Below are 12,851 nucleotides of genomic sequence, written 5' to 3' on the forward strand. Positions count from 1 at the left end.
AGGATGGGGAACCACAGTCCGATCCCCTCTGCGTTCGGACGAAGCTGCATCGGCAGCCACGGGGAGGGTGAACCAGAGGCACGGAACCAAGGAGCCCGTGGCCACAGCTGGGCGAGCCGAGGGGGGAGACAGAGGCAGGGGGACAGGCCGGGCTGAGCACGGAGTGGGGGGCGGGGGCAGTGGGGGCAGCAGAAACGGGGAAGGTGGAGGAAGGTGCTGGAAGGGAAGATGAGCCAGATAGAGTAGGGCTGGGGGGCTGGGAGGGGACCCCAGGCCAACCTGCCGGGGCGGGGGGGGGCAGCAGCAGAGGGGGCCCGAGGGCTGGGAGGGCCTCTGAGCTGCCGACCAGAGCAGGGGTGCAGCCGGCGGTGTGTTCACGACACCCCGTGTGTTCAAAGCAGGAAAAAAAGCTTTGAAAAATAACTCCTGTCAGATCCCATTTTCATAAAAATTTAGGCAGAATTATACACCTCCGTACATTTAAAAAGCCAAGAACCCCAGATCTGGAGAAGTGCACACCAGCATGGACATCAGTGGTGTTTTCTCTCCCTGTTAAAACATCAGGTGATTTTACTCATTCTTTGTGGTTACCTATAGTCTCCAGAATTACCAGTGAAACTATTTTGCTTTTGTTTAAAAAAAAAGGGAAAATAAGTTTTGGTGGTGGCGGTTTGGTGTGGCTGGGTTTGTCTTTTCTGGTGCTAGGAGGCTCGGGCCTTGAGGTCAGGCTCTGAGCAAGCGGGGTCCTGGGCCCTGGGCCCTGGGCCCTGGGTCCTGGGTCCTGGCAGCTGCCAGGCAGGGGCAGCGGGCGGGGAAGTGGGAGGTGACACCAGGGTCTGGCTGCAGGAAAGGGCACTGGCCAGCAGGGGGCCTCGCGGCTGAGGGACAGCTCGCTGGACGCAGAAACCCTGGCCAGGAGCCGGGGAGATGTCCTGTCTGAGGAGGCTGGAGGGCCCGGGAGGGGTAAGGGGAGCCCAGGTGACCCTGGACCTGGCCCGTTCCGCCACCCTGCCGCAGGACGGCCGGGCCGGCTGCCCCCCCACCTACCTGAGCACGGACTCCACGAACACCCGCAGCGCCTTGATGTGGACCCAGGCGATAAAGGCTTCGCTGAAGTTCACCTTGAGCCAGCGCAGCAGGGGTCCCTGCAGAGACAGGCGAGCGTGACCCCTCCCGGCCACTCCGCCCCTTGACACCAAGCCAAGAAAGGGCGCGGGTCTGGCAGAGCAAGCCCTGAGCGGAGAAGAAACACCCAGGGGCGAGCAGAAGCAGCGCATCGGTCCGACGGGGCCCGGGTGGGGAGCGGGTGCCCGGGACCCCGTTCTCCAGGCGGCCTGGCGCCGGGAAGCGCCGCGGGCCAGCCACAGGCACACACGCGTGGTCCGGGCGGCCCCTGGCCTCGGGGCTCTCAGCCGGCATCCCCCAGGCTTCCACCTGACACTGCATGGCCCAGGGGCCCACCTCCGTGGGGGGCTCCGGCCCCCTGCCCGCGTCACCCATGGCCACCGAGTTCCGGGAGCTCCTCACATGACCACAACGCTTTGGGGCCGTGGCAGCTGTCACCGGTGTTGGGGAGGCCGGTCATCTGGGGGAGTTCAAAGTCTTGCAGGGAAGGCTCTGAACTCCCACCTGATACCCCCAACTGCCCACAAAGGTCAGCGGGGGGTCCAGCCAGGGCAGGACAGCGGAGCTGCCTGACCACCGCCACCCGCAGCCAGGGTCTGCCCGCCACCAGCTGCAGCCACCTCCAGACAGAGCAGAGGCACCCTGGCCCCAAAGCACCATCCCCGGAGGGGGGGTGGGGGGCGCGCATAGCCCCGAAGAGGCCTCCAGATGAGGAAGAAGAAATCGTCCCGGGCTCCTCGAAGGGAGGACCTCAAAAGCCGTCGAGATGACAGAAAGTGCAAGGCATGGATTTCTCGGAAGACGCCTGCCCCGGCGAGGATATGCGAAGCCAGGGAACCCCAGGGCTCCCTCGGGGTGCTTACCTCGCCCTCACCCTCACTCTCTCTGTCGGTGTGCCCCACGGCAGGCCTATCGGGGTGACCTAGTGGGGTTACCTTAACCTTGTGGTCCGGGAAGGTGGAGGAGGATCCCTTTTTAAGAGCAACACAGGAAGTTTGCTAAAGGCACAGAAATGATTAATCTCTTAGGAAGCATGCATGAGAAACACACAAATAACGCTCATCGCCCGAATGGGCCGGCAGACAGGAGGCGCGTGCCATCCGCCCTGGGGGCGTGGAAAGTCTTTGTTCGGCTCCATATTCCGTGGGAAGGGCTGGCGGGGGCGGGGGTTGCAGTTCCCGCAGCCCCTCCTCTGCCCGGCCTGGCCCGGGCCTCCCCCTTGAGCACGCAGACCAGGGCGGGGCAGCTCCCGGGGGTGCAGTGGAAGCGACTCTGCCTGCGGAGCTGTCTGTCCAGGCCCCGTCGGGGTGTCCCCACCAAGTGCAGCCCACAGCGGCCTCCTTGGCGGTCAGGGCGCACTTCCACACGCTACCTGCTCTTGGGGCATGTCACCCTTCGGCGCCATTTTTCTCTCAAACGGGGGCAAAGCTCAGGAAAACCCCACCCTGGGCTCTCGAAGGGGCTGATGACACTGGGAGCCGGCCTGTCCCCTCTGGTTGGCAAGCACCCAGACGGATGCGGGAGGCAGGTCCTACCCACCCACTCACAGGCCAAGGGATAAGAGTCTCAAGAGCCCGGGGCCGGGCTGAGCCCAGCTGGTCCCCCCCCCCCCCCCGCACACAACGAGAGCCCCGAGAGGGCCGGTCTCCCAGGCAGGGTGTCTCCTCCCGGGCCCCGTTCCCCGCCCTGCGGAGAGGCCTGGCAGGGCTCCCCAGGCCGGCGTGGGGGTGCAGAAGCCGACACCAGCCGGCAACCTGAGACCCAGGCGGCAGGTGTCAGGCTTGTGTGTCACCTCGATCCTCTGGGGGTCTGTGCCAGCGCGCGGGTGGGTGCCAGAGGACCTGACCGCCAGTCCTCCGGGCAGGGCCTGCCGCCCGGACACGCGTGGAGGCTGCCATGACCTGGCTTCCGTCCACACACGGCAGGGAGCCAGGGGCCACTGGAGAGGCCTCGGGTGCAGTCCCAGGTCTCGGAGACAAGGTTCAGAGGGGGCCTTTTGGGTCGCAGCTCTGGTGGCGACCCCCGTTCCTGCCTGGGTTGGGGTGGGGGCTGGAGCCTGGGGGCCCAGGGCTCTGACTCAGCCCTTCCTCTCGGAGGACCTGAGACGTGTGTGTGTCCCTCCAGGGTGCACACATCCACACACATACATGTATGCATGTTCATGCCTGGGGACACTTTGTACAGTCGGTTCCCGTGGCCTGTGAAAAGGGACAGGCCAGTCCAGGGGGGTTCTGAGGAGCCACTTCAGGACCCCCACGGCTGGTGCTCGCGGCCGAGGGTGGCTGGTCTACCGGACTCCCTCGGAGAGGCCACTGTCTCAGGGGTCAGGCAGAAGGGCTGAACCCCAGCCCCCGGTCGGGAAGGCTCCGGGCAAACCTGCGGCCCCGGGAGAAGCACTTGTGGCTTTCCAGCCCAGCTCGCACTTGCAGCTTTCTGTTTACCCACGGACTCGCCTCCGAGAGGCCCGGAGCGCTTTCTGTTCACTCCTCCCCTCTGCACAAGAGGTGGGTGCTGACCGCCCCCCCGCCCACTGCTGCGGGGGCTGGGGGCGGGACCTCGAGAACACCCCACTCAGACAGGGGCCCCGGGGCTCAGCCCCGAGTAGCCAGCCACTGAGGACGCTGCATGGGAGTGACCTTCCCTGGCGCCCCGGTCACAGTGCAGAGACATGAGTCGGGGCTTCTCCCCGTGGAGCCCGGCCGCCCTCACCCTGAAAGGTCTCCGAGTGGCTGTTGTCGGAAGTCTCGAGGATAAGCACCCACTCTCCGCTGAAAGCGGCGTTCGGGTAAACACAGGTGCTGGGGACGGAGGTGTCACACCACACACCTGGGAGCCACCCCGTCCAGCCTCCCTCTGGAGCCCCGCCTGCCTTGCTCGACCTCGGGGGGGGGCTCAGACAGGGTCTCCTTCCAGGGTCTCATGGGCTGGGTGGGGCTGAGCCCCTCCGGGCAGCACGGTGCCGGGCACGTGCACACAGAGGGCACCCAGCACCACGGCTCCTGGCTCAGGGGCCAGCTCCCCAACGACCTGTGCGTGCCACCTCCCCCCAGGCCCTGCTCTGGCAGCCCCCAGAGAGCACGTGCTCCCAGGTGTGTGTGTCGGGGGGGAGGGGGTGTGCCCAGGGCTGTGGGGACACCAGTGTTGAGAGGTGGGGGGGCCCAGCAGGGCCCTTCTGTCCCCACCGAGCCCGAAAACCCGAGTCCTGACCCCGGCACTCACATACTGTTGCTTCTTATCCGACAGCAACCTGGTCATCTCCTCCCTTTCCCTCTTAATCTCCTTCTCGTCATAGAAGAACTCTCGGACCATGAACCTGCAAGGGAGCGAGCGAGCAAGCGAGAGGCTGTCACGACGACGACGACGGAGCTCCTGGCACCGCCGAGCGCAGGAGAAGCCCCACCCGCCGCCGTCCTCACTTGTTGGCTCTGGCTTTGCTCTTGAAGTCGTCGATCACCTTCCGAAACAGGGTCACCGTGAAGAGACCGCCATCCTTGTCCTCGGCGATCAGCCTGTGGGAGGGAAGCGTCCGATCGATTGCCGGCCTCGTGCTCAGGCCCCAACCTGGCGCTGGGCTGGGCGGGGCCTGTCCTCTCCCTTGGGGGCGGGTCACCACGGAGGTGGCTTCTGTCCCCCCCACCCCCCGCCCCCGTCGGCCTGTGGCCTGTGCACCGGGGCCCCGCGAGCGTTGAGGGCGGGAAGCCCAGGGCGTCCTAACTCTGTGGTCCTGGCTGCCTCCCTCTCCGCCCACTCGCCCTGCACGCAGGAGCCTTGGGGGCCTTCCGGCCACCCAGACGCAGGCCCTCAGCGGAGGGGGGGCTGGGCTCTAGCGAACAGTCACCCTGGGTTCCTGGGTCTGAGTCCCCTTGTGTGCCCGCAGGTGCCCCTGGCCCTGACACGCTGGTGAAGACCGCCCCACAGCGGCCATCTCATGTCCAGTGTCACGGTGGCCTCACCAGGCCCAGCCTCCCAGCACACCTCCATGTAAAACCACCGCGGCCGCTGTCCCCAAGGGCATGGGGGTGGCTGGGGCCAGTGATGGAAGCATTTGTGGGGCCCAGCGGACCGGGGAAGGGGAGTCCTCAGACTGGGCAGGGCTTTGTGAGCACGCCGGTGGGGCCGCCGTTCCTGCTCCACAGAGCCGGCGCCCTCAGAGGCTGCCCGGCTCCAGAGCCCTCCCCGGAGTCAGCTCTGGGACTCTGCGGGCCCGCAGGGCTGGGGCTCCAGTCCGGGAGGCTCTCCTGGCCGGTGTCCGGCACCTGGCTGCTGAGGGGCGGCCCCGGGAGAGCCTGCCAAGCAGGTCCACCTCAAGGGCCAGCTCCTCTGCCCTCTGTGCCCCCTCCACAACCTCCCCCCACACCCCTGCCCTGCAGACCCAGCTGCCCCGGGCTCTCTCCTCCAGCTCCCGTGTGACCTCAGGCTGTGACTGTCCTGTCCCCTGCAACCCTCACTTTAGCTCCTGATAGCCATCTCCTGGGAGTCTGGGACCCTGGGAGAGCCAGCCTTGCAGCTGGGAGTGGGCGGGGCTGCCTGAGGCTGAGTCCCCAGGGGCTGGGAGGCGGGAGGCAGAGGAAGGGTCCTGCCTCACTGTCCAACCTGTGAACATCACAAGCTATTTCAGACATTCAAATAAATACCTACGTGTCTGCCACGCAGCTTTAGGCATCAACCTCCATGCAGTAGAAACCCCCTGTGTCGTTTCCTGCCCCCCCACCCCGCCCCAAACTGCACTCTGCCCTCTGCCCCGAGGCCACCCCCGTGCTTAGCGTGGTGTTTCTCATCCCCAGACACGCCCAGAACCCTGCTGTGCCCCTGAGTGTGTCCTAGTCACACGCAGTGGAGTCCGTCTTCAGACCCTAAGTAAGTAGCCCCGCATTGTATGCGCCTTCTGCGGCTGCTCAGCACCGCAGAGCGGGGCCTGCTGGCCTTCCCAGCTCTCTGGCCGGGGTTCTCGGTGTGACTGCATTCTCCTGTCCCTTCTTCCGAGACCTAGCCAGCCCTCACTGCCTGCTCCTGCTCTGACCCCTGCAGGCCACACTCCGTGAGACGGTTTCCCAGTTTCCCGTCCCTGCCCCAGGCCCACACGGAGCTGCCTGGAAAGCCAGAGCAGCGTGCAGCCCGGGAGGGCTCCCGGGAGGAGGGGCAGGGAAGCGAAGTTCCGAAAGATGGAGGGAGGCTGGTTGTGTGGCCGTGCAGGCACTCCGGGTCGAGGGGCTCGTGCGGGCGTGAGCGTTTGGTGGCGGGTGCCCCAGAGTGCCCACGCATGCTTCCCAGGGTCACTGGGGGGAGCTGGGGTCGCACTTACTTGGTTGACCGAGGGACCACCATGTCCGAGAGGGACTCGTAGGTTTTCTGCCACTGCGCGTAGTCTTGTCTGTGAGAACACGGGGTGGTTCAGTGATTTCCGCAGAAAAGGGGGGCCTCCTGAGTGTTTAGGGGGCTGCACACCCCTTTTCCCGAGGGGCCGAGGTGAGCAGGGCTGGGGCCAGAGGGAGCCCCAAGACCCCCTCTGCAGCCCTGCAGGGTGGGGCCCCGCCCGCCGGAAAGGCCCGTGAGAAGGACCCAGCCAGAGATCCCGCTGGCCGCTTAGAGACCCTGGCCCTGCGTGGCCTTGGGCAGGACCACTGGCCACAGCCACCACCCCCCCAGGCTTGGAGCGAGCGAAGCGAACCTGTCCGTGACACCTGGCACACAGCAGGTGCTCAAGAAACGGCTCTTTGTCGCCGCCGAGACACCGCAGGCACTGTCACCCTGCTCCTGTTACCGCCACACCGCCCCCGTTCAGGGCCCCGGGACCTGGCCGCAGGGGCTCCCCCTCCCTCTCCTTGGGCAGGGCCAGCCTCCCTCCGTGATGACTGGCGCAGGTCGAGACCCTGCTGCCCGCCTTCCTCGCCCACGTACTTGGGGACGATGACCAGGAGCGTGACCAGATACTCGGAATCCAGCACGAAGTCTTCTTTGCTCACAATGTCACTCAGGGTCCGGGTGAAGAGGTTTCCCCTGGGTGCACGTGGGACAAAGGGGGCGCGGTCAGCAGAAAGGCACGTGGGGGCGCCGTGGACCCCCAGTGTGTGTGTGGGGGGGTGCGGGCAGAACTGGGAGCGGCGGCAGGAAACGGGGGGCGGGGGGGAGGCTTGGGCTGCTCCCGGGGAGGGGGACCTTGAGGCTCAGCGTGCCTGCCCCCGGCAGAACCGCCGTGGCTGGCAGGGCCTCGGGTGCTGTCGACAGTCGCCCGAAGGGCTGCTGAATCCAACACCGCCGTCACCATGAGCCTCCGCTGTCGCCGTCGGGAGGGCACCACCGGGGGCAGACGGCTCGTGACTCAAGTGTCCACATGGCGGCCAGCTCTCAAAGCCGCCTGGGCGGCCCCGGGCAGGCGCGGGCCCGGAGAGAGCGCCGTGTCGCCTTACACGCCTCACAGCAGCCAGGGCACGCTCGCCTGGAACCGCTCTCCGTGTGCCCAGTGGAACCTGGAACCTGGCCCGCGCCGGGCTCACGGTGTTTTTGGCACAGGGATCACGGCCACGGCACCGGCCAACGGGCCACGGTACGGCCAGCGGGACTGTCTGTGCCGTCGGCACACGGGCCGTGGCACCGGCGAGCACGCGGCACGCAATGCTCCCAGAATAAGACAACTCTCGAGCGCCGAGCTGAGGCCGAGGGGGATGGCAGCTCTAGGTAACCTGCCATCCCCCCGCCTCGCCTCCGCCTCCCTCGCATCACCGGTAAGTCCCCGGGGACCCCGTTCCAGGGCACTGCGTTTCCCTCCACGGTCAGGCCTCACCTGCCCGCTTCACGCCCATGCGGCCCCTGCACACAGCACACGCTCCCTAACTACTTGCTGAGTGAGTGAGTGTGAGCGGACCACGGGCAGAAAGCATGTGTGCTTCTGCTTCGTGTCTTTAGGGTCTAGCACGAGGCCCGAGTGTGCAGCAGGTGCTCAATGCACATTTGCCAGACAGAGAAAAGGAGAGCAGAGGAGGGCGGAGGAGGGCTGGTTGCACCCTCCTCACCCTCCCCTCCCTCCCTGTCCCGGAGTCCGTGCTGCGTCCGTGAGGGACTTCTTCCCCACCTGACTGAACGGGATGGGCCAGGGGTTTGCTCACGCCCCAGACCGTTCTCATGTCCACGATTTGGGGGTGCGAGTGGACGGCCCAGCAGGCAGACGGTCTCGTGGCCCACTGGTCCATACCACGGTGCATCTACCCCAAGGCCACCATTTAGGGCTGTGTGCCTTGGGCGCCCTGCCCTGCTGGCCGCGCCTCCCTGGCCAGGCCCAGGGAGGGGTGCCACACCCCTGGTGCCCATTTAGTTCCGATACAAAGCCGGGCAACCGAGAACAGTTTCTAGTTGAAGCGCATCTTTCCCTCTTTGGTTTTAAATTTCCCACGAATGTACTGTCTGCTTTTTTCACAAGAAGACAACTGACTCAGGGGCCATCAGAAGAGAGAAAATCCAGTAGCAGGGACACCTCCCTGGTGACACTTTCTTTGCTCGCAGCGGTGAGCCAACCAGGAGGGTGGCCATCCACAGAGGACACGGCTGGTGCCGTGCTCCCCCAGACACTTCCTTTCTCTGCAGTGTCCTCAGAGAACCGTCCACAGACCACATCCACAGTCTTGGGGGGGGGGGGGCTGGAAGGATCGTCTGTGCCGACTCGGCCCTATTCATGATCACCTCCCGGCCTCCCCAGCAGGAGCTCACATGGCTTCTTCTTACATGCCTCCAACAACAGGGAGCTCACTGCCTCATAAGACAGTAGCAGCCATCGCGACACTGGCCTTAGGCTGTTCTCCTGACACCTCCCGCCCTCTCGGTGACCAGCTGTGTTTGCAGAGCCAGGCAGTCTGTCCCCTCTCCCACACAGTGGCCCTTCAGGTGGGCAGAGAAGGCCCCTGAGTTCCCGGAGCTGCTCTGCTCCAGCTACAGAGCCCCCCGCCCTCTGCTGGTCCTCCCTGGAGGCCGGGCTCGGGCAGCTGGGCCTGCGGCTGCCTCTGTGATGAGGGGACTCTCCTCCCCTCCGCCCTCCGCCCCGTCTGCTTCAGGCCCACCCTCCCCGCACAGCTCCTGCAGAGTCCAAAGTGTGTCTGCCCGTCCATGCATCTGTCTGTCTCACTCACTCTCACACACACGCACAGACCCCGGTGTGCCCCCATGATGGGCACCGCGCACGCCCTGGCTGGCCGGGACCCCGCCCCCCCGCCAGGCTCGGCAGCCGCGCGTGGCAGGAGGACAGGGCACTCACTGGGACTTCTTCTCCAGGTTCTCCAGGGTCACCTTCAGGGCGTTGTAGGCGGCCGTGCGGGACTTCAGGTCGGTCTCGATCTGGGCCAGTTGCTGTTTGTAGGGGCGGAAGAGTTCATCAAAGAGTTGGTCAGACTTCCCAGGCTTGCCACAGATTGCTCGTGGCGTCCTCCAGGACACACCGTGAGTCCTGCACGTTCACCGGGGAGGGGGTGGGGGGGTGCCATTTCACCCCCACCTTGCTCTCCGAGCACCCGCACTCGGCCCCCCAGTGAGGCCCTGGGAGGGCAGGAAGGGGTGAGCGAGGGGCCCCTCTCTGCAGACGCAGAGGCTCGGGGAGCGGACCCCGTGGACTGGCAGCCCATCTCCTCCTCTCAGTCAGGGCGCCCTCACTCGGCCCCAGGGCACCCATGGCCCTCGCGTGTGCACCCCCAGGCTTGGCTGGAGGTCAGCGCAGGCTGACCGGTCCTGCCTCTTCAAACACCCATCTATTTGAAGGCTCCGTGGCTCCGCCCCGACCGTGCCCAGGTCTCCGGGCTCCGCTGTGCCCATGGCAGCCCCTCCCTGCTCCACACGGGTGGACAGGCCCCTTTAGCTGAGAAGCCAGTCATCGGCCTGACGTTCAGGAGATTCCCTTATTCCAGAATGTTCAGGAGCGCGCCCCAGACCCCCTCCAGCGGTGGGCAGGGAACAGGAAAAGCCAGGCCCGAGGCCCCACCTGGCTCCTGCCACAGGTGCCCCACCACCCCGGCCGGGGTGAAAAGGTCCTCCCCAAGGGCTGGAAGCAGAGGAAGAAGAACGCCCATCCGTGCCCGATCCACCGGAAACCCTCGCCACAACAGACGGCTGCCCCGAGTGGGTGTTCCGACGATGCTGCAGGCGGCAGCCCAGGCCTCAGGGGGCCCTGCTGTGCGGTGGGCGCTGTCGGGAATTGGAAGGATGCCCACGGGCCCCTGTCCCCCAGGGCCCACGCCACGACAGCAGAGTCCCCTGCCACGGAATCGGTGCCCCAGCGCCTGGCACCCACGGCACGGCACGGGGACTACGAACGGGGGGGGGGGTCCCCTGCGCTGACACGTGTGGGGTGGGGGCCCATCCCCACGGCTGCTGGGAGACGCTGTGCCCACGTCCGCCCACGTCCCCGTCCTCGGCCACCGTCAGCGACACCTCCCCTGTGGCTCGCCGTCAGCCACCAGACGCAACAGAGCGGCGCATGCTGACGTGGTGACACCCCAGAATGGTCCCAGGGGAAGGGGGGCGATCTGTAGGGTACGGACAATTCCGCGTTGAAACACATGCAGCTTTCGTGTAGCTGGAAGGGCCTGCTTTCGGCTTCTGAGTGTCGGTGTGAAGTTCAGGGAGACTGAAGGGAGCGGGAGTGGGGGTGGGGTGGCGTCACAGGAGACCGTTAATGTTTTTAGCTTGACGCTTGGTTATGTTTGATTTGGCGGGGGGGGAGATTTATAATTTTTTTTTACAATTTTAAGAATGTTTCTTGCTTTGCAAAGATTGTCGATTTACAGAAAACTGTGCAAACAGCCCATGGGGCCCCGTCCTGGTCCCCAGCGGCAGGGTCTCCCACGGAACTTAGTGCCCAGTGTGTCGGTATGGGCACGGGCCACAGGCCTTGGTGTCTACAGTAAGATTTATGTGTATATATATTTTTAAGATTTTTTAAAGATTTCATTTATTTATTTTTAGAGAGAGAAGGGAGGGAGGAAGAGAGAGAGAGAGAAACATCAATGTGTGGTTGCTGGGGGTCATGGCCTGCAACCCAGGCATGTGCCCTGACTGGGAATCGAACCTGTGACACTTTGGTTCGCAGCCCATACTCAATCCACTGAGCTACACCAGCCAGGCAAGATTTATATATATTTTTAAAAATCCTGCAACCTCTCTGTTTTTCCGGTTTCACCACAAGCCAGTGAAATCACCCTGCAGCGGGTGTCGGACCCAACGGGACAGGGAGAGGAGCTGAGACGTTGAGACAGAACTCCGACTCTGACCGGCTGTGTGACCCGGCGTCCACCCCCGAACCTCGCCGAGCTCAGAGCCACGGACCCGGTGCGAGCTAATCCAGTCCACGGAGCGGCTCGTGCATGAGGATGAGTCCTGCCCTGCGCCAGCCTGCACTCCCCGAGGGAGGCGGGCTGGGGTCCCCCGTGCACCGCCCCACAGAGCGGCCAGCGCTGGGCAGAGCTCAGAGCGGGCACGGCCGACAGAGCTGAACACCAGCCCTGCTCCTTGGAGGTGCGCCCGCCAGGGGAGGCGGGCACCCCGTGGGCTGGCAGGGAGCTGGCCCTCGCCAGCCACGGGCAGACACGCACATGGTGGGGGCAATGGATCTGTCGCTGTCCCACCAGTGAGATTCGGGGCTTTTCTGAAACCACAGCATCAGCCGGCCCATGCGGGCTGACACCGCCCCGGCTGGGCGGGCCCCCGGCCAGGGGCCCTGCTGCCACTCCGGGTGCCCTCCCCACGCCTCTTCAGTGGAGGAGGGCCAGGCGGCTCAGCTCCCAGCTGGTGAGCGGGTCAAGCCTCCCGGGGACTGTGTCAGGACAGGGCTCCTCCTCCCAGGACGGGAGACCTGCCTGGTCACCCGGACGACGCCACTTGACCCCCACCCAACAGCGGTGGTTACCTCCCCACGGCTCTCCCAGGGGCTGAGACCTCCCGCTGGGGGCACAGGCCTGACCCTGGGCCGAGGGCACCGCGTGGGGGCTCCGGTGCAGGGCAGGGTCGAGGCACCCGGGCCCCGAGCCCCTGCTGGGCTGACTCAGGGAGCAGGGTCAGCCTGGCACCCCTGAGGCAGGCGCCCCGCACGCCGCACGACCCAGCCCGGTATGCCCACCCAGTGCCAGGCCCCGACCCTGCGGCCCCTGCAGCGGGCGCCTCACTTCGGCCAGCCTCCCACCTGACATCGGAGGAAGGTGACACCTACCTGACAGGATGGACATGAGAAGGAAAAGAAGAGAAAGAGCCCCAAGTGGTCTCCCCCACCCCGTGTGGCCCCAGGCACACCGGGGTGCCACCCAACCCCTGCTCTCCCCCCTCTCTGCTTCCTTGCCAAGGTCACTCTTGGGATCCCCCGGACTGGAGAGAAGCCAGGTGCTGTCCTCGCCCTGCTCTGACCCCTCAGCCAAGGGCCCTACGTACTCCGGGGCCTTCGTCACTGGGTCCGGTGACCCTGGGGCAGCCCCTCGGTGAGCACTGTCCCAGGGGACTCAGAGACGGCATTGGCTGCCCTGTCTGGCTCCGCCCAGCCCCCCGGACGGCCGTCTGCTCCTGGGTCAGCGGAGGAGACAGGTGCACAGCAGCCGCCCGGGAGCCACACCTGGCATAGGGGCCCCGGGCAGCCCTCCCGGAATCGGGCCTTCCAGAACCACTGCCCGACTGTGCCAGGAGGAGCCGGGACTTCTGTGACGTCAGGGGTGCCCACGGAGCCTCGCCCACATTCCCGGGCCCTCTGGCCCCGGGCCAGGCCA

The 12,851-nt window shown here is 65.7% G+C and overlaps 1 protein-coding gene across 3 annotated transcripts in view; it reads right to left on the reverse strand.

Moving 5' to 3' along the window:
• The window catches only part of ATP6V1C2 (ATPase H+ transporting V1 subunit C2), a 39,991-nt gene that overhangs the window by 2,699 nt on the left and 24,441 nt on the right, over positions 1-12,851 (reverse strand). For 2 of the 3 annotated variants that reach the window (XM_045844365.1, XM_045844363.1), the window contains exons 6-12: positions 9,368-9,459; positions 7,024-7,122; positions 6,428-6,496; positions 4,542-4,634; positions 4,345-4,438; positions 1,989-2,123; positions 1,048-1,145 (exon numbers count right to left, since the gene is read on the reverse strand). In XM_045844365.1, the coding sequence (XP_045700321.1) occupies positions 1,048-1,145; positions 1,989-2,123; positions 4,345-4,438; positions 4,542-4,634; positions 6,428-6,496; positions 7,024-7,122; positions 9,368-9,459 (680 nt within the window). The remainder of the gene's footprint in view (positions 1-1,047; positions 1,146-1,988; positions 2,124-4,344; positions 4,439-4,541; positions 4,635-6,427; positions 6,497-7,023; positions 7,123-9,367; positions 9,460-12,851) is intronic. The other variant, XM_045844366.1, reaches the window with a different exon arrangement.

Source organism: Phyllostomus hastatus, unplaced genomic scaffold (assembly GCF_019186645.2).
Source record: "Phyllostomus hastatus isolate PE091 unplaced genomic scaffold, TTU_PhHast_1.1 phas_contig_402, whole genome shotgun sequence".
Lineage (NCBI taxonomy): Eukaryota > Metazoa > Chordata > Mammalia > Chiroptera > Phyllostomidae > Phyllostomus > Phyllostomus hastatus.